The sequence below is a fragment of the Peromyscus maniculatus genome, chromosome 9 (assembly GCF_049852395.1).
Source record: "Peromyscus maniculatus bairdii isolate BWxNUB_F1_BW_parent chromosome 9, HU_Pman_BW_mat_3.1, whole genome shotgun sequence".
NCBI lineage: Eukaryota > Metazoa > Chordata > Mammalia > Rodentia > Cricetidae > Peromyscus > Peromyscus maniculatus.
In genome coordinates this window covers 37,715,051-37,733,821 of record NC_134860.1, presented here as the reverse complement: position 1 = coordinate 37,733,821, position 18,771 = coordinate 37,715,051, and the positions used below count along the sequence as shown (strand labels likewise).

Here is an 18,771-nt window from a genome sequence, read left to right as displayed (position 1 = left end):
TATTTTTGTTGACCGGAGGACATTCTTCATGTATCTTGAATACTAATATTTTATTGTAGACATGGCAAATATCCTCTAACAGGAGATAAAAGTAAAATGTGAAGCTACAAATCTCTGCCATCGGCACTTAGGAAAACTGGCAAGGAATCAAAGGTTGGAGGATCTTTATGGTCCTGGAGATTCAGGCTTGTCCAGATTTCCTTGTTCTTACCGTAGGCATTTCTTCTTAATACACATAAAAGAAAACATGTACATGTTGCCTATTTATGCCTCTTTTAGCTCATATTCAAGTTGCTATGTGTGTGTTGCCTCAAGTCCAAGGTGAGTTTTCTATCCTTTGGCAGATAGTGTGCAAAGGGAAGGGATTTTCTTGTCTGTTTCTTTCATATGCTAACCTGGCTTTTATGAGTTGTGTTTCTGAGGATAAGATGTGGAGAACATATGTGTGGATCACACTGAAAAGGCCCAGTGGTTTTAATTTTGATAAAAGCCAAGCTGAAGAACAGGTAGTTGAAATCTTGATTTGTTGAGTCTCCTGAAACACTGAGCTATATAAATCCCACCAAAAAAGCCTAGTAATTAAGTGCTGGACATTGTATGACAGCTACAAAACTCTTGTCCTCTCTACAATTGAAAACAAGACTAAGTCTCTTTCCTCTCAGTTACAGAACTCTGATATCTTGTACAGTCAGAGGTATTTGCTGAAAGGTAGTGTATCTTCCAGTTTGTTTTTTAGGAACAGCTGTTCATCACATCATCAACAACAGCCAAAATCCAAGTTTAAAAATTCCATACCACAGCACTCCTATTGGGTTGGGAGTCCATGTTTTATTTATTTATTTTTAAGGATGAGGTGCCGCAGGAACACTGGTGAAAAGAAAGTCTGGGGTACCTTTGGAGGAAGTGTGCTGGATGGTCCCCATCCTACCCCTTTATCTGTCCTTCAGCCAGCACAGAAAGGCCTCCATGTTTAGAACACTTTTGCTGTGTTTCAAGTATCATGTCGGCCACAGTAGACCTCAGTAGCCAAAGGAAGAGACAATTGGCAGATGTAGGATTTGGATTTTAATTAATTTTCTGTCTCGTCCACATACTTGCAGCATGCCAAGTGTTCAGGGGTGGGGGTGTAGCAAGCCCTTTAAGAACACTTTCCTCTGTGGCCACACTTTTCTCTGTCTGGTTCCAATACACTGGGGCCCAGCTTTAAATGCCCTGTGTGTTCATTATGCTTGCCTTTCAGCTGGAGGGGACAAGTGTTCCCTCAAATCTGAGCCCGCTGAGGGACAGAGCTTCTAATTTTGCTCTGTTCAGACCTCTCTCTGTAAGTCTGCCCTGAAAGCTGCTTAATCAAACACCTCAAATGTCAGAAATGAAGTTTAAAGGGTCTTCGTGGCAAGCAGGTCTAATCTGCCCTTAGTTCAGATTCCCGTAGCACAGGTAATCTCTTTGCAGAGAAGGCCCGCTTCTAGCAAGGTAAACATACCCCTTAGAATGGATTTCTTCTTCTGGAAAGAAAAATGAGGCATTAATGAAATTTACTTTTTCATGGGGCTTTTGGAAAGGTTGAAAGCTTAGGATTTCACTTCTAGCAGATGTTCTTTTTTCGGATATTAAAAAAAAGTTGCATTTAATTTAGAAATCTCAGTTAAGTATAATGGTGATGCTTTGTGTCAAAGTAGCCAGGCTCTTCAGGGGACGTCTTGGCCACTGGTACCATTGCACATAAACTCTAAAGCTGTCATAATTTCTCTCTGCTTAGCTCACAAGGATATAGAGTTCAGGAAAGGGTTAACACCACAGGCACAAGCTACCCTCTACACAGTTCCCCACAGGGTAACTAGCCACAGTTATTTGTTACCATCAAAAAGCTGCTGATGTACAATTAGACACAAAATAAAATGAAACAGAATGCCGTCCTATATGTCATCTTCTTTGGGGAATCTGAATGATTTTTCCCCCTAAATCAATGAGAACATTGGGCTTCCTTACCAAGCATAGGTGAAGGGTTGCTTACAGGAGCCTGGGAAAGCCCCGCCCCCTCCAAACAGCTACATCGGTACCCAGTTCCACTCTGTCATAGAGGTTGCCCTCATGGAGACTCTATCATGGAGTCTGACTTTCTGCTAACCTTCCAGCTTATGATGCCTCATTGCTAACCCTCACACATACTGAGCATCCCTAGTCTAAAACATCTAAAATCCCACCAGTTGCACACCCAAACCTTTTGAACACTAACCTGATGCCACAAGTGGAAGCTTCTCCTGGCCCCACAGAAGAAAATGCAGGCACACTAAGTCTATTATATGGCATGCTTGTAGGCTCTGTGTATAAGATGTGCAGGGAATAAAATAATACCATGTTCAGATTTGGGTCTCATCTTCAGTGTACCTTATTATGTATCCACAAATATCCCAAACAGTGAAGTATGAAATAGTCTGTATTGAAATATTAAATTTATATTCCCAATTCAAACTTCAGAGGGATTTCTCCAGGGTGGATATTATGCTTAACCCACAGCCCAGATGCAGAGTCACATGGATTTTACTTTCTTCCACCTCTGTGCCACTAGGTCCACATAAGCTAGTCCTGATTCCCTGGTCTATGCTATCTCATCCTCAGTGATGGCCATAGAAGTCTGCTTACAGCCGGCATTCACTGCCCCAATTCCGGGAGCATGCCTGGAGCAGGATTAGTCTACAGCACGTCCTGCCTTCAGCTCCTTCTTTCTCCTCCTCTCCTTTCAGCTCTGCCTAACAACAATGATGACTACAACATCATCAACAAATCCTCTATCTCGAAGCACCCCAAAATGCTGTATCTGCCTGTGGTCATGCTAACTAGAATTCTATCTCAACAGGTAGAGGATGGCCCAAGTGGATCCCATTCTCCAAATTCACATCCCAGTGAAATATGTTTAGTAATCAAGGGCCCGTGGGTGGCGTTTGGTGTTTCTCCATGGTGACATTTTGCTTTTTCCTTGCAGGCTTCCAGTGGGGATGATGCTGCCTCTCCCGAGGACCACCTCCAGTACACACCCTTGCCTTCTGTGTCCAGAGAGCTCACCAGTCACCGAGGTAGGAACTCAGCCTTCTGTTGCTGTCAGTGAGTGTAACCTGGATACTTGGCTAGGCAGAGCTCTGGAGCTTGGTGGTCCTTACTGTGCCTGTCCTATGACAAGGAGCCTAGTGATTTTTTTTAGGCTTTGGATCTGTACTGTCAAACCTAAAGATTTTAACCCAGATAAGCAGGGGAGACATATAAACCCATGGTATAATTTTGTGACCTCCCGCTTTAAACAGAAAGATTATAGTATTTAACAATTACTTATAAGACCATTCCATGCAGTAATAGTCATGGAGAGACACTGGGAAACCCAGTAGTATTTGTTAAAATAGCAATGTGTGGAAATGTAAGAGTTGAAATGTGTAATTTCAAAGAGAGTAAACTCTATATTACATCTCAAAGGAACTTCGGTTTGCCTGGCAACTTCCAAAAGAACCTTGATTTCTGCTGGCTTCTCCGGTCCTGAAAACATAATTTGGTTTGTGTGATTCTTCTACTATTGAAATCCTTTTGCATCTCTGACATGTTCATTCAAAAGCAAACAGAATCTTGACATAGAATATCATTTGAAAAAGTCTTGTCCCTTAACCAGCTTCTGGGCCCAAGGAATATGTCACTGGCTGAGCTGGAACTGCTGAGGGCAGGAAGAGGCCATGTGGTCTGATGTGTTTACTGGTATATCCTCCCGTGATCAGATCTGTTTCTTAACTGCGAATTGTCTTTCAAGGTTAAATAAGGGCAGGCTTAGAAGAGGGACATTGCACGCTTTAAACACAGCTTCCTCCAGTGTAAAAATCCCACAGGGGTCACTGAACAGGTACAGGCTCTCTTGGTCATCTTCATGACACAGTATGGGTAGAATAAAAGGCTTTGGAAGAGCTTCAAAAGTGGTGGCAGTTTATGAGCTGTATGACTGGGACATTAATAGTCTGCAGGAAGTGATTAAGAGAGTCACGTCAAGCTTCAGGAATCTGTGACTTGTACTTTTATGCATTGGCTGGTATATGGGTATCAGTGGAACTCTCTCTCCTATACGTGACTTTTGACCTCATTATAGTTCAGCTGTGATTTTCTTCATCAAGTGTCAGCTTTGGGAAAGTCAGTTTTGCTCAGTCAGGTGGACTAGGTGCCAGGATATGGATATCCCAGGGGAATGAACAAGTCTCTCCAGTGGATGCTCTCCTGACGGTCTGGAACACTTCTCTTGGGACTCTTGGGTGGGAATGCCCAAGGAAAAAACAATATTAGGGGAAAGAGTAACGGAGTTAACACTACTACAAGGAATAATGCAGACACTCTAAAATCGGCTTCAGGTTTTCACCAGTATATTGTTTTTTGGCACTGTGATAAGGATAATTGCACTCTATAGGCTGTTGAATAATTTTGAATGGAGTCTGAAGTCTCCAAGACCCCAAGTCCACTTACAAAGATCATATCTGCCAATGGTATTTAGATTTCATAGTAGGAGGGTCTCATGAGATGATTGGGGTTCCTCAAGAATGAGTCACAAGTCATCTGTTAATTTAGTAGTAAAATGTAAGCCTTGGGGGAATAAAGGAAGGTGTGTGTATGTGTGCGTGCATATGCACATGTGTGTATGTATGTGTGTATATGTATATGTGTGTGTATATGTGTCTGTGTTGTGATGTCGGGGACCAAACTTAGGTGTCCTATGTACAGGCAAATATTTTAATCATGAGCTACATCTCCAGTCCAAGTTTTAGGGATAGTTTTAGTAACATTTGATATGTGCAAAAATTACTAAGATAGACTATACACCAATACTCCTGGATGACATCACAGCCTAAAAAAATGGAAAAAATAGAAAATGCTAAAGGGATCTAACAAGCGATAAACCAGTTTTACTGAGGAGTAGCACCCATATATCCCATATATTTAATGTCCTTGTTGCTTGGTCCTCTGAACTCCTGGGCTCAAAAGTTGAATGTTGAAAATAGGACTGTGTCATGTAACAGTGTTCTTTGGGTGCATAGTCACAAGAAGACAGAGAGAGCCAAAGTAGCTCCTGAAGGTTGGCTGTGGTTTTAGTGTCTAGCTCAAGAGATGGCACAACCACTGTGCTTCCTCTTGGCCTGAATTACATATAACCACGTGGAGAAAGCCATTGGTGTTTTGGTACCCAAAATGAAATGACTTAATGCCATGCTGTTTTTACATTTAAGGCTATCATTCTAAGTGTTCATTATTATAAGTTAGCAAAGCATTCGAATGCTAGTCATTAATTCCTTAGTGGAAATGGCTTGTGAGTACCTGTTCTGAGAGCCTCCGTGCACAGGATGGAAGCAAACTATGTCAGTCCTGCCAGAATCCTTCCAAATGCCTGATCTACAGTGTCCGAACTGGAACTTGAAAACAGTTTGATCCACCCAGTTCCCAATCTATTTTTCTTCCGCATCAACAACTGCAACAACTGGCAGAGAGGCGTTTATGTTCATGTGCAAATTGCTGCCTTCCTATGCCGGTTCCATTTCCACTTGTCCTTTTCTGTAACTTCCAATGTCGAATTTGATGGGCCCAGGATCCACGGCTCAAGATTGGTAGCAAAACGTGAAGAAAAACTGAGCCGAGGTGGATGATCAGGAGGTGGGGCACTGGGCTATTCTGTTTGTTACTTCTATGGATACCATCTATCATAGGAGTAGGCATGTGCAGAACTTTCCACTTCCTGCTTGAAACTTGCTGCTTTGAGCTGCATTGCGTTTTCTCTCTTTTGAGAGCCCTTAGCACATTTCTTTCCAGCTCTTGCTCATGTGATTGTTTATCTTCTACTTTCTGTGAGAGCCGTCCTCTGTGTGTGTGTGTGTGTGTGTGTGTGTGTGTGTGTGTGTGTGTGTGTGTGTTAAACTCCCAAATAAAAGCCCTGTGAGAGGCAAGGCTAGCTCTCCTCCCTCCTTTCTATCAAAGACTCCTCAGGTCTTTATTGGGTTAAATGCTACATCTCCAGGGTGTGGGCGGGGCTTCTCTGATTCTACTGTCTACATTCCTGTTTGGTAAGTTTTCTATAGATACCAGCTTTTGTGGGGAGTAGAGAATGCTGTTCCTACTTTCTTGCATCTGTACCTACAACGCCTAGCATGGGGCCATAGTGCTCACCATATATTTGTCTGGGTTTGGGTCATTATCCTGCAAAGGATATGTGTTCAAAGCTGGATCACTAACCTGTGACCCTTTTAGGAGATGTGGAGCTTCTAAGTGGTGGGGCTTATTAGGAGGAAATCACATCATGGAGGGCGTGCCTGCAAGGAGGGGATATTGAAGCCACAGTTCTTCCTCCTCTTCTCTTTTGCTTTTTGCTACAAGGTGAGGGCCTTCTTCATGTGTACCTGCTATGACATGATATGATGGTTTGTGCTTTGTATCGGCCAGCCAAACGTGGACTGAGGTCCCCCAAACTGTAAGCCAAAATAATTATGTCAGGTATCTGTTACCGTAATAGAAAGTTGACTCCCCTCAGTAAAAACTGAGTCATGAAACCTAGGGGAAGAGTCAGTGTCTTCGATAGCTCTGTGAGATGACAAGGGTGGGCCCAGTCAGTGGAAAGGCTGGCCTTGCTCACCTCCACTCTCAACCATGCTGTCTTCAGAAGCTCAAAGGAACGAGGATGGGAGACATTTATCTGCTGACTCATTGCCAGAGTCCATTTAACCACCAAGCATAACTTCCAAGTGGATGATTATTTTAATAATATTATTTTATTATCATATTAAATAACACAATATTATTTAATACTGTGTTTGCCAAACATTGATGTTTTAGTAGTAGGGAGGGGGATGGGGTGAATTGAAGGAACTAACACAATTATTTTCTTGGAACAGATGCTCTCAAAGCAGAGGCTTCATTCTCAGAATGATTCAGGTTCTGGAATATGTAGGAATGTAGGATGCTCACCTCTTTTTTCTCTCAGAGCACTGCCCTAGACTTCAGGGTATTGTTGGGGTGTGGGGGATAATCATTGAGCTATATATCCTTAACCTCTGCTGTTACCTGCCGGAAACCTAGGTGTAGTGTCCTCACTGAGTACCACGTTATGAAAATTACCGACACATTTGTTAGATAAAGGTTTCTTGAAATAAGTTATGTGGACAGGATACATTCCAGCACAACAGCCATTGCCAGTCTAAGTGGTAGCTATCAGAAGTAGAATCCACATGAATATAGAGTAGACTGTTGTGTCTTATGGGGAACCATTTCTATTTAAATCAAAGACCATGTTGTTCTCAATCTGCTCTTACAACGTATGGGAGTAAGTGGACATTTCCATCCCCATTAAACAAGGGTATGCCAAGAACTATTACAGTTTGACCAGAGTCACTGAGCAGTAAAGACACAAGATGATTTATCCAAAGCTCTGTGCCTTGATTCCAAGGTTACTCCTGACCTTCATCATCCCCACTGGACATATGAACCAAGGGCCAACTGTGACACTGTGTCAAAAGAAATGGAGGAATGTATACAGAGAGAGGTAGTGTCTGGAAATATCCAATGCTAGGTGTACCCAAACCACCATGAGATACCAGCAGGGAGGCTGTAGGTTCTAACGGGTTGTAGTAAAGTTACATAGGACCCCAGGGGCACCTTGGAACCCTCTGCTGGAGTTTTCACATTGAAGCACCTGTGCAGGTCAATGACTCTCTGGTAACTCACTTGCAAGCACCCTCACACATTATGACTGTGTGCATTACTCTGCCCCTCCTCATTTTGAGATTTCCAAATCCTACAACAATGTCTCTTCATGGATGACCCCTAACCCTGACTGATCCACTGGAGGGGATTCTGGGAAGTGTAATTTCCAGTGAGCTGCAAACCCTGACAAGAGGGTGGTACAGGTGGAACCTAACCAGATTTACCCACTGTCATCTCATGTCTCCCAAAGCTATGACACTGAGGATGTCACTATCATTCTTCTGTATATACATTTTTGTGAATTAACCGGAAGTCCCCTCAGTGTCCCTCAATCACTTTTCTCCTTGATGCTTATGCAACCTTGAAAATGTCCTAGAGTAACCTGTCACATTAAGCATTTGATTTTGTATGCAAAAGAAGGAAAGCTAAACATGAGGAAATTTTTTTGAGAACTTGCCCAAAGATTCAGAACCATCCTACCTCACTGGTCATTGGTAATCTCCACTGTTTGTATAGACACAGTTATTGGCTGCACATCTTCTTCCTTAACTTGGTGTTTGGTCTATTTATGTTTAGATTTAATTGCCAGGACAATCACAGCATGATTTACATAGGAAATATCATAATCAGTTATCATTTGTCATTTCCTACGTGTGGATTGCATTTCCTGCTTAGCAGTTGATCTTTCCATATATCTCTGGGAGCAGCTCAGAGGGTACTGTCCAAAAGAGAAAAGAAAAACAGTGACTGTTTTTCATTTGTATTATTAAAACTGTTTTCAGTCCAAGATCTGAGGAGATACATTTTCTGAGAGGTCATAAATACAATGCTTTGCTTCTACGGATCAAATTAGCAAGTGAAATGAATACAAGTTAAATGAATGTTTGTGAAGAGGTAGAGTCTGCCTAGACAGGTGTTTGGGGTGGGGCCATGTTGGCCAGCAAAACTCCATGACAACAAGCAAGGCTCAGAGGGTTTGCTTGGTGATGAAGTTGCTCATTACAATTTGGCAGGCTTGGGGATGCTGTAGGATTTGGAAGCAATCTCTCTGTTTCGGCCAGTAAGAGTTTTTTCATTTTTTTAATTTCTTTACTTTTTTAACTTTATTTTAATTTTTACCACATTTCTAGGCCAGCCCTCAAGAGATGTGAGAGACAGATAGAGATGAACACTGTAAACAACAGCAACACAGACTGGCTACAAGACAGACAGACATATTTACTCAGGCTTGCTTCATAGCTCCACCCCAAGTAGTTCTTTGTCCGGTGACCTTTCGGTCATCACTGCCCATTTGAAACAATGAAATAAAGCATTCGAGGTCCTGGTGACAGTTCCACGTAGCACCCACCCCAGCTCAGACTGTGACGAAAGTAACCCACTTATTTAAGGACTATATTCTCTGGCTGTTTCCTTCAAGACAGTTACACATGAGGTAATTTTTCTTCACCCGAAATTGGCATTGGTGCCTTGGGTTCAGTATTCAGCAAGTAATGGTGACAACAACAGCAATAATAGTAATGAACTGGCACTTGTTTACTGAAAGTTCATCAAACATGACAGATCAGAATTTATCCATAGACCATGTGCTAAAGACTTGAAAGCAAATGATGAGGGAGAAGAAGAAAAAACAGCCACTCCCTGTGGCAGTGACACATTTAGCAGAAGGATCTGTGAGGTGGGAGAAGGTCTTGACTTGCCTTTCAGACCCCTCGCCATGCCTAAGCCCTGGCCATGAGGGGGAAGTGTATGTTGGTTTCTTGTGGGGAACTATTATTAGTGTTTTCTAATTTTGTAAAATGATTTCCTCTGATGACACTTTGAAGAGAGCCCATGACTGTAGACTCCTTTCCTTCAGAGTGCTTTTATGTGCATATTCTTGGTGGAATTCTCAGATGCTGGGGAAGCTCAAGACTCCTTTACTTAATGAAGGTGACTCGGGGTTTGACAGTTGCAGCTGACAGGTTTATTTCATCTGGGTGGCAGTGGGAGTCTATTTTCTGTGTGTGTGTGCTCTGTTCCCAGGTAAAAGGACTTTACTAAGTGCCGAATAAATTGTACTTTTCCTTTGATTCTAGACCTTGCTGGAATGGTTTAAAAACTCCAGTCTGGGTCATCAAATTCATCTCTCTGCTACTTTGCAGGGTCAATAGCTTTGCTCCGCACCAAGCTGGGCTGGGTGGATTGGAATGGAGGGTCGTGTAGATTAAAACTTCCGAGTGTATATAGATGGATGTGCAAATGTGTGCTGGCTGTCTGGGAGGGCGGCCGTGATGGAAGAGCAAGCCAAGTGGAATCTGAAGATGGATGAATCTGCTAGACTATTACCAAGACTGGCGTGGACTTTAGCCAGGAACTTTAAGCAGCCTCCTTCAAGCATACGAAATCCATAAGAGTCCATTTCCTAGCCTTTTCCTCCAAGGATGATTTTTCACATGCAATCCCGCGGAGTGCTTCATTTCTATTCTTCGGGCAGAATTGTGGTATGCTCACAGACGCAGACAGGCTACCAATCTGGTTCTTCTGCCCCAGAAACAAAGCAAGGAGGGGAAACAATGGTCTCCGCGTCCCCTCCCCCTGCAAACAGTATCCTTACCTCAGTAAAGCGAAAGGTGCGAAAGGCGACCCTTTTCCCCCTCAAAAGACAATCTATGTAAAATGTGATAGTAAATATGTCTCCTTCCAAAAAGAATATGGCGAGCTAGAATACATAGTGAAAGGGTTGAGATGTGCTAGTGACTTCAGGACTGCGGGCTGATTCTTAGAGCCTTTCTGTTTATTTGTGAGTCTCTATTTGTGACAGGCTCTCACTGGATAGATCAGGCTGACCTTGAACCAATGATGGTCTTACCTCAGCCTCCCAAGTGCTCACACTATTTATATGAACCACACATGGGCTGCTTCTTACTACTTTTATTGTAAAAGAAGAACTGAGATGTGGCCAAATATGACCCCAAGGATGAGGATTCCTGCTGGGGGATGTCTTTCTGTATGCTGTGAATATATGTTGTTCCCATTGGTTAATAGATAAGCTGCTTTGGCCTATGGCAAGGCTTCTCAGAGGCAGGTGGGAAATCCAAGGAGAGAGACAGGAAGGAGAAAGGTGAAGTCTAGGGAGAGGCCAGCCGCCGCCAGGAGAAGGAAGATGTGAAAGAACCGGTAAGTACGGCTACATGGTAACTTATAGATAAATAGAAATGGGTTAAGTTATAAGAGCTAGCTAGCAAGAAGCCTGCCATAGACCATACAGTTTGTAAATAATATAAGCCTCTGTGTGTTTACTTGAGTCCTAGCAGCTGCTGGACCACAGGTGAGAGATATTTGTCTGGACCACAGGGGTGGGGTGGGGGGACCTGAGAAATTTACAGCTACAGATTCCTATGAGCAAAAGTCACTTCAGGGACTTCCCAGCTTGCCCGTGGTTCCTGTACACTGTTTCTAACACCTATGTTAGAATTTCTCCTCCAGAGAATATCATTGCTGTCTCTGGAGGATTTATGTTTGGATGAGGACCTACTGTCTATGACATAATGCCAGTCCAACAAGGTCTTATGCACTGGAAATTTAACGTGGCCATGCTTGATAAAAGGCAATGTGCAGTGTTTCCACGGAGAAGGTGGGATCAGGGAAGATGAGAATGGGCATAGCTGTTTAGAAGATGTTGAACTTGAACTTTGAAGAACATACAGGGAAGCAGTAGGTGGAGGGCCAAGGAAGGATGTTCCAGAAAAGAGACATGGGTGAAGAATCAGAGGAGTAAGATGAGATGCAAATGAGGAGTGATGGGGATACTCATCAGTTTTTGAAAAAAATGAATTATAAAATGAAGTTCCTTTATAAAGGGTGGCTCCAAATTGTGGCAAGTCTTGGCCAGACAGAGGGGCCTATATTTATTTTAAAACAGTGTAGTGTTTGTGAAAGGATCTCACTCTTTAGGTGAGGCTGGTCTTGAACTCATGGTCTTCCTGCCTCAGCCTCCTTAGACCTTGGATTGTTACCCTCAGATTGTAAGAGATGAGGCCAGATATGATTCCTGAAAGGACAAGGGGTCCTATGAGTGATGTAGACTTGTAAATCCACATGTCACATGTCAAAACATTGCAAATATAAGGACTTGGAGTCCAGAAGCTGCCAGGAAATGAAAGCCAAGCAATTTTACTCTAGGTTGAGAAGCTTTGGCTCTCTTGATAACCAGGCTATGAGTTGGTGTGTTACAAATAAGCAGGCTTCCAGCAAAGGTAATGTAGGTGACAACATGGTAGCAGATGTGGCAGACAGCTGGAACCAGAACACACTGCCAGTGGGGCAGAAGTGGGGACATGTAAAAGCAACCTTAGGGCCACCATGGCATCTCTGTTTGAGGTCACCAGTGGTCTTACTCATCAGGGCTCAGACATTAAAGGAAATAGCTTCTCCATATCATTTTCTTCATGATTTGGTCTTTAAGCCTGAAATACACAACTCTGCCTCAGTTAGGATAGTGTTCAGTATAGCATGAATCTTAAAAGTTCTTATAATAAAATCAAACCTGTAGCCAGGTATTGGGGTGAAGCTGGAAGATCAGAGAACCAGAACAAGCCACAGCTAATCTCACCTGGCCAACTTCTCAGCTGATCTGTGTCCTCATATCTGAAAGGCTCTCAGCTGAACTGTGCTGCTCAAAACCTAAAAGCTTAACCAGCCAAATGCTTCTAGTTTCTAGTCCTCATGCTTTATATACCTTTCTGCTTTCTACCATCACTCCCTGGGATTAAAGGCTCGCTTTCTGGGATTAAAGGCCTGAGTCACCATGCTTGGCTGTATCCTTGATGGATTTCTGCCTCTGGAATGCTAGGTTAAAGGCGTGTGCTACCACTGCCTATCCTAAGTATCTAGTAGCTTTTCTGCTCTCTGACCCCAGATAAATTTATTAGGGTACACAATATTTTGGAGAACACAATACCACCACAGTTGAGATGTCCCGGTGCTCAGTGATCTAGGTGTGGAGTCGCTGGCAGAGGACACACAGAATAAAGCAAAGAGTCTGAGATGCATTCTGTGGCAAACCCAAGAGGCCCCGAGGCTGAGTATGTTCTGGGACAGTGAGGAAGCCAGCCTGCTCTGTGGAAAGCTGTGGTCCGGTCCTGTTCCCCATCCCTGTTTCTCCCCCCAGGATTCTCCCCTGCCACTCAGGCATGCACTGTAATCTGGCCTGTTAAATGGAAGACTGAGGGGTTTAATGTTCTAAACCTCATGGCTACAGGAACAAACGTACAGGAAGCAGGCGAGGCAGCCACAAGAATTTGTTCCCTCTGTTATTTGGCCTGCAGTTGAGTTAGTTACATTCTTTTAAAAGGGAATAAATGCCCAGTGAGTTTTATTGCTCAGTTGTGAGCATGTGGAAAAGAGTTATGGGAAGTCAGTGTCTTTGGTCTAGATTGTTCTGCTGAAAGCTGTGCCCGGGAGTTACAGTCCCACTTCCAGATTCTTCTAACTCTGCTTCCTTGGGTCTTCTACAAAACTTTACTTGCTGCCCCAGAATTTTTCCTCACATAGTGATTTTACAACCTTTTTTTTTTTTTTTTTTTGGAACAAATAAACAAACATCTGGAATCATGTGGTACATTTAATTAAAAAGTTTGCATTTGGCCAGAAACGGTAAAATCATGAAAAATGGCCTGTCGGTAAGCCCGAGAAGGCCAAAGGATGACGTCGTTGGCTGCACATGGGTTGAAGCTGAGGGCCGAGAGCACCTGCTCTGTACGACCCTCTGTCCTCCAGTGTCCCCATCGCAGCCATTAATGTTTACTGCTCTGCCTTCTTATTCATTCTAATGAAAAATTTTTTTTCCTTTGGCGGGGCCGGTGAAGGGAGGAGGTTGTTACTTTTCTAATAACCTTGGATTTGTTGGGACGTGTGTGTTTTATGAAGGGTGTGGTGTTAGGAGTTGGTGGCTTTTCATTTCCCTTCCGCAGAATTGCACAGGCCTCAGGTCACTGCTGGGGCCCATTTCTGCTTCTGTCGTCAGTGTGTGGTGCGCAGGTGTCGTGGGAGCCGGTCACAGGTGGGATCTGGTGTGGGAGCAGCCAGGGGCTCTGCCTTCGGGAACCCTACAGTCTAATTGGACATAGAATCTACACTGGAAAAACAGAGGGGGGAGGAAAAGGGAGTGTGGCAAGGCAAACACTGTCACCAGTTTACTGCAGACAGCTCAGTTGATTTTGTTTGCAGTTCTGGAGCCGAGCAAGACTTCATTCCGTAACCTGGGTAAGTACTCCACAGAGCTGGATTAAAGAAGGAGATTGGAAGGACACAGACCTGTGGAAAGCAGGAAGAAGGACTCAACAGTCATTTCAAGCTGACTTTTCGTTTGTGACATGGAAACTGACTAAGAGAAAAGTAGCAGACTGGCTCATATAATTTTGAAATGTATTATCATGCCCATTGATTGCATTAACTGTGCAGCAGTTCTCAACCTGTGGGTCTCACCCCCTTTGGGGGTCGCGCATTAGATATTTACATTATGATTGGTAACCGCAGCAAAATTGAAGTTATGAAGTAGCAATGAAATAATTTTATGGTTGGGGGTCACCAGAACATGAGGAACTGTGTTAAAAGGCCACAGCACAGGAAGGTTGAGAACCACTGGGTTAGAGAAACAGCAGTAACAGGAATAATGTAGCTCCCACCTTTCCTGATTCCGAGAAAACTCACAGAGCATAGTTTCCTCTTAGAACCTTTGCCTGACTGACTCCATTTTGTTTTTTAGCCTATGCTGTGTGTGTGTGTGGGGGGGGGGGGTTCAGTGCAGGAGCTTACTGCAAAATAGTGGGTTTCTTGTCTGGTGTTCATTTAGTAGAGTGTTAAGTTTAGATAGAAGGATTAGAAAGAAGCCTTCCATGAAGGTGAGGACTGAGCAGAAAACACCTTTGGGCGGTTTGAAACTGTGAAAGAGATGCCCTTCTGATTTCATTTCAGATCATAACCTAGGCGGAAGTAGGGAATGGGCACATCCAGCAGGAGTCAGTTGTTACTATTCTACTTTTCTGCCTAGCTTCTCTTCTAGGGTGTCTAGGGTGAAGGCAAATAGTTGTGTTTGCATGGCAAGAGAAGAGCACTGAGCAATTTGGCTCTGCAGAGTACAGTTCAGTGTTTCTCTCACTGAGGATTTACACCCAGGATTATTCTCAGGATAGCAGGCTTTCTTTTTGGAGTGAATATGTAGGAAGCAGCCAGGGGCTAAAAGCAAGGTGAAGCCCTTTTATGTTAGTCCCCAAGAAAGGAGGGATGCTATTGAACTCTGATGTGATTTGGTGATAGAGACCCAGGAATCACTATTCCCTAAAGCCTGGACCTGAAGGCTATGCTCAGTGCCTTTGAGGGAGCCTGAAGGAAGTGGAATGACACTTTCCCAGCTTTCAAATCCTGATGGGGTTTGATCAAGGATTCTCTTATGTCAAGGCTAGCTGTACTTTTTCATCAAATGAAAGCAGGCGTTTTCTCTTTGACCCCTCTGGACTTCTGTAAGCAGAGAGATAGATGTAAGACCATCCCGGAGCAAGGCCCTAGTGTTGGCAGAGGAGTTCCCAGCTCTTGGTAATTCATTATTCTTGTGCATCTGCTTCCCTAAATACTCTCTGCAGAAACATTAGCATGAAAATAAAGAGTACAAGAACTTGGAATTTTCCATTTGTAGCTTCCTTAGTCTAGTAGGTCAGAGTTCTGTCCCTGGGGATAGGATGCAAACTCTTTCTGCTGTTGCAAGGCAAGGCTTTCTCAACTCAGTGACAAAAGGGCTGAGGAGCCAGGAAAATAATGCAATGCTAATTCCCAATACAGACTACCCCAAGGTCCTATATAAATTGTTGCTCCCCTGCTTCGATTCCCACCTTCCCCAAAGGGGAAAACTAGCCTGTATTGTTAGAAGGACATCTGTGGGAGAGCAATAAAACATCCCCTCCCTGGTGGATTAGCTCTGTATTCCTTATTTATCTTTCTGTAGCTCATCAGTTCCTCCCAAATCAAGGAGAGTCCAAGAGGATAAGACACAGTTCTCTTTGGTTTTGATTAAGGAAAACCATACAATCATACTCCTCCACAAATTTTGTTTTCTCAAGAGACAGCTTTCCCTCTTAGGTCTAATTTATCCTGTCTTCATCTGCTCCATTAGAATCTCTCTGGAACTTTCGCCTCCTACGGTGCTGGAATCAACTAATCAAGGTCCCTGGGAGAATGGTAGGTAGGGCAGGGAAGGCTGGCATGGCTGGAATGACAGGAGGCCCAAGGAGACTTAGAAAGCGCATTCTGTAGCCTGCTTTCGTCTTGCAGACCCCTAGAAGTTAATGTTTTGCTCAGGAGATGTTCACTGAGCTTTCAGGGTGTATACGGCACTGTTCAAAGAAAGACAGCCCATAAAGCAGTGTTGGGGCTGGAAAGCGATACCCCAAAGTATGGTGCTTCAAACCACACAGCACTGGAAAGCCTCAGAGGTGCCTCCCAACTGGAGAGTTTCTAACATTCTCCTGTGGCCCTGCCGCCGCCGCCTCCCAGTCTCTTCACTCTCAAGATAAGCCATGGATTCCTCTTTTCTAAGACATGGCATTGACCAGAAGCACCTTTCCCCATAGACAACCATGAAGCCTGAAATAGAACTCTAACCTTCCTCAGCCCTTCTGAGCAAGAACAACAAAATGATCTGAGCGACATTTCCAGAGAGTGTTATGTGATGCTTACTTCAGAAACTCCTGTCCTATCTGAGAGGGAAAAAAGCCTGCAAAGGGAAGACACACACACACACACACACACACACACACACACACACACATACACACACACACATACACACACACACACACATACACACACACATACACACACACACACACACACACACACACACACACACACACACACACACACCAAAAAAATCCAAATAGATCATTTTGGAGTTTCCTCCCTTCAGTCCAGTATGTGAGGTTACACCCTTCGGGGTCAGTCCCATTTCTATAGGCTGTTCATTCATTTTTGGAGATGAACAGAATGTTCAATGGCTCTTCACGTTGTAGACTTCCTTGTCACATTAAAACCTGGGGTAAATTAATTTGTTTGGTGTTTCCTTCACTCTTCACTCTTTCAAAAGGGTTTTGCCATGACAGTTAAAATGAGTGAGGAAATGTGTCACACCATTCCATCCTGAGACACACTTTTCTTTCTTCGGGGAGCTGAAACTTCAGGTGTGAGGGAGAATCAGAAACAATGCTAAACACCAAAGCACCATGCAACAGCGTAGAGCTCCTGAGCAAGATGGAAATGGAAGGAAGGGTGAGTGGAGCTGGGGTATGTGGTCTGGGTCTCAGGTGTGTCAGGACAGTATCAAGGACCGGAGCTTGCAAGACCCATGTCCGCAGTGAAGCTCAGGCATGTGGAAATTAAAGAGTTCATTTGTTCAGAGTGTGATTCATAAGCTGTGGGACACTAGGCCACCCATGGCTGAAGCCGCACACATATGAGTATATAAAGGGACTCCTATAAAGTGTCTTTGGAGCAAGACAAAGCAATTATGGGGTGATGTCACGGTGATTAGAGTGACTACGGGACAAGCACAATGCCCTTAGTTCTGATGCTGAGGATTCGCTTGGAAAGCTGGATGCAGTGGTACCTGCCTGTAACCTCCGTGTTAGAGAATGGGAATGGAAATGAACAGCTTCTGGGGCTTTCTGTCTGCCAGCCTCACTGATTGCTGAGATCCAGGTTCAGTGGGAGGTGGACAATAGTAGAGGAAGACACCCAAGATCAACCTGTGGCAGCTTCTGCGCATGGACTCACACATGCACGTACACACACACACACACACACACACACACACACACACTTATAAAAAAAGCAACAAGTTCATAATGACTAAGAGGAAAAGAAGAGAAAGTACAGATCATCAGAATCTGTGTGTCTTTTATGCCCAATTCACCTATTCAGGAAATTTCCCATTTGGCTCTTAAGGTAAACCCAGGTTTTTTTTTTTTTTTTTTTTGTTATATGCAAGAAAACAAACCAAATTGTCTTAGAAAAAGCTGAGATAAAAGGACCTGTCAATGAGATGAGCATAACAGCACACACCTATTATCCCAGGACTCTGAAGGGTGAGGCAGGAGGATGGTAAATAGCCAGGCTCAGCTACATAGGGGCACCTTGTATCAACAAAAACAAACAAACAAACAACAATGAGAATGGACGTTGAATGTGAATAGAGAAAAATGAGGGTCATAGAATCTACATCACAAGGTAGAATTCAAACAGGCAGACATTCAAGGAAACACGGGTACTGTAGAATGTGAATATATTAGATAGGGCAGTTTCAAACACTCCTGTGACAAAGTGTCAATACTCATGAAGGAGAAACCATAGGATCTAAAAGGGAGAATGAAAATGCCTATTAGTCATCAGATTCTGTGTCACTTGTTTTATTCATTGGTTGAGTAAATAAGGGAAACATAAATGTACATCAAGTTGATTTGACTGAAGGGAAACAAGCTGTGCACTCTAGTGGTGCAGCATCCACTTATTAATACACACACACACACACACACACACAAATGTAACATATATAAAAATATATGTACTTAAATAAAATATGTATTTATATCATCATTATTCCAGGTGGAGTGATTGTATAACAAGTGAGTCTCATGTTTAGTGGTACAGAACAATGGTTTCTTATGTTCATAGACTCTCAGAGTCAGAATTCCAAGTGAGGGAACTAGGAATGTCTTATCACTGCTTGATAACGTTCAGGACTTTGGTAGAAAGCTTGTAATCTGGAAGCTAAGATCAGCCGGAGATTCATGTGCTCGCATGCTCTCAATGATGGTGGCTGCTTTCTGTCTGGGCCTCTGTGTGGGATTTTCTCTGTACATCACTTGTACATCCTCATGGCAGGGGCAGAGTTCCAAGGGTCAGAATCTTAAAAAAGAGAAAGAGCCAGGCTTAGGTTGTATGTTTTTTCTGACTCTCCTCTCAGAAGTCCTGTGACATTTCTTTGCCTTGCTCAGTGTAGTCATAAAAGGCTTGCCCGAGCTTAAGAGTTGTAACACA

The 18,771-nt window shown here is 43.5% G+C and overlaps 1 protein-coding gene across 6 annotated transcripts in view; it reads left to right on the top strand.

The window, feature by feature from the left end:
* Lrmda (leucine rich melanocyte differentiation associated) overlaps positions 1-18,771 on the top strand; it is a 1,030,542-nt gene that overhangs the window by 838,925 nt on the left and 172,846 nt on the right. For all 6 annotated transcript variants that reach the window (XM_076544649.1, XM_076544648.1, XM_076544654.1 and 3 more), the window contains one exon: positions 2,984-3,074. In XM_076544649.1, the coding sequence (XP_076400764.1) occupies positions 2,984-3,074 (91 nt within the window). The remainder of the gene's footprint in view (positions 1-2,983; positions 3,075-18,771) is intronic.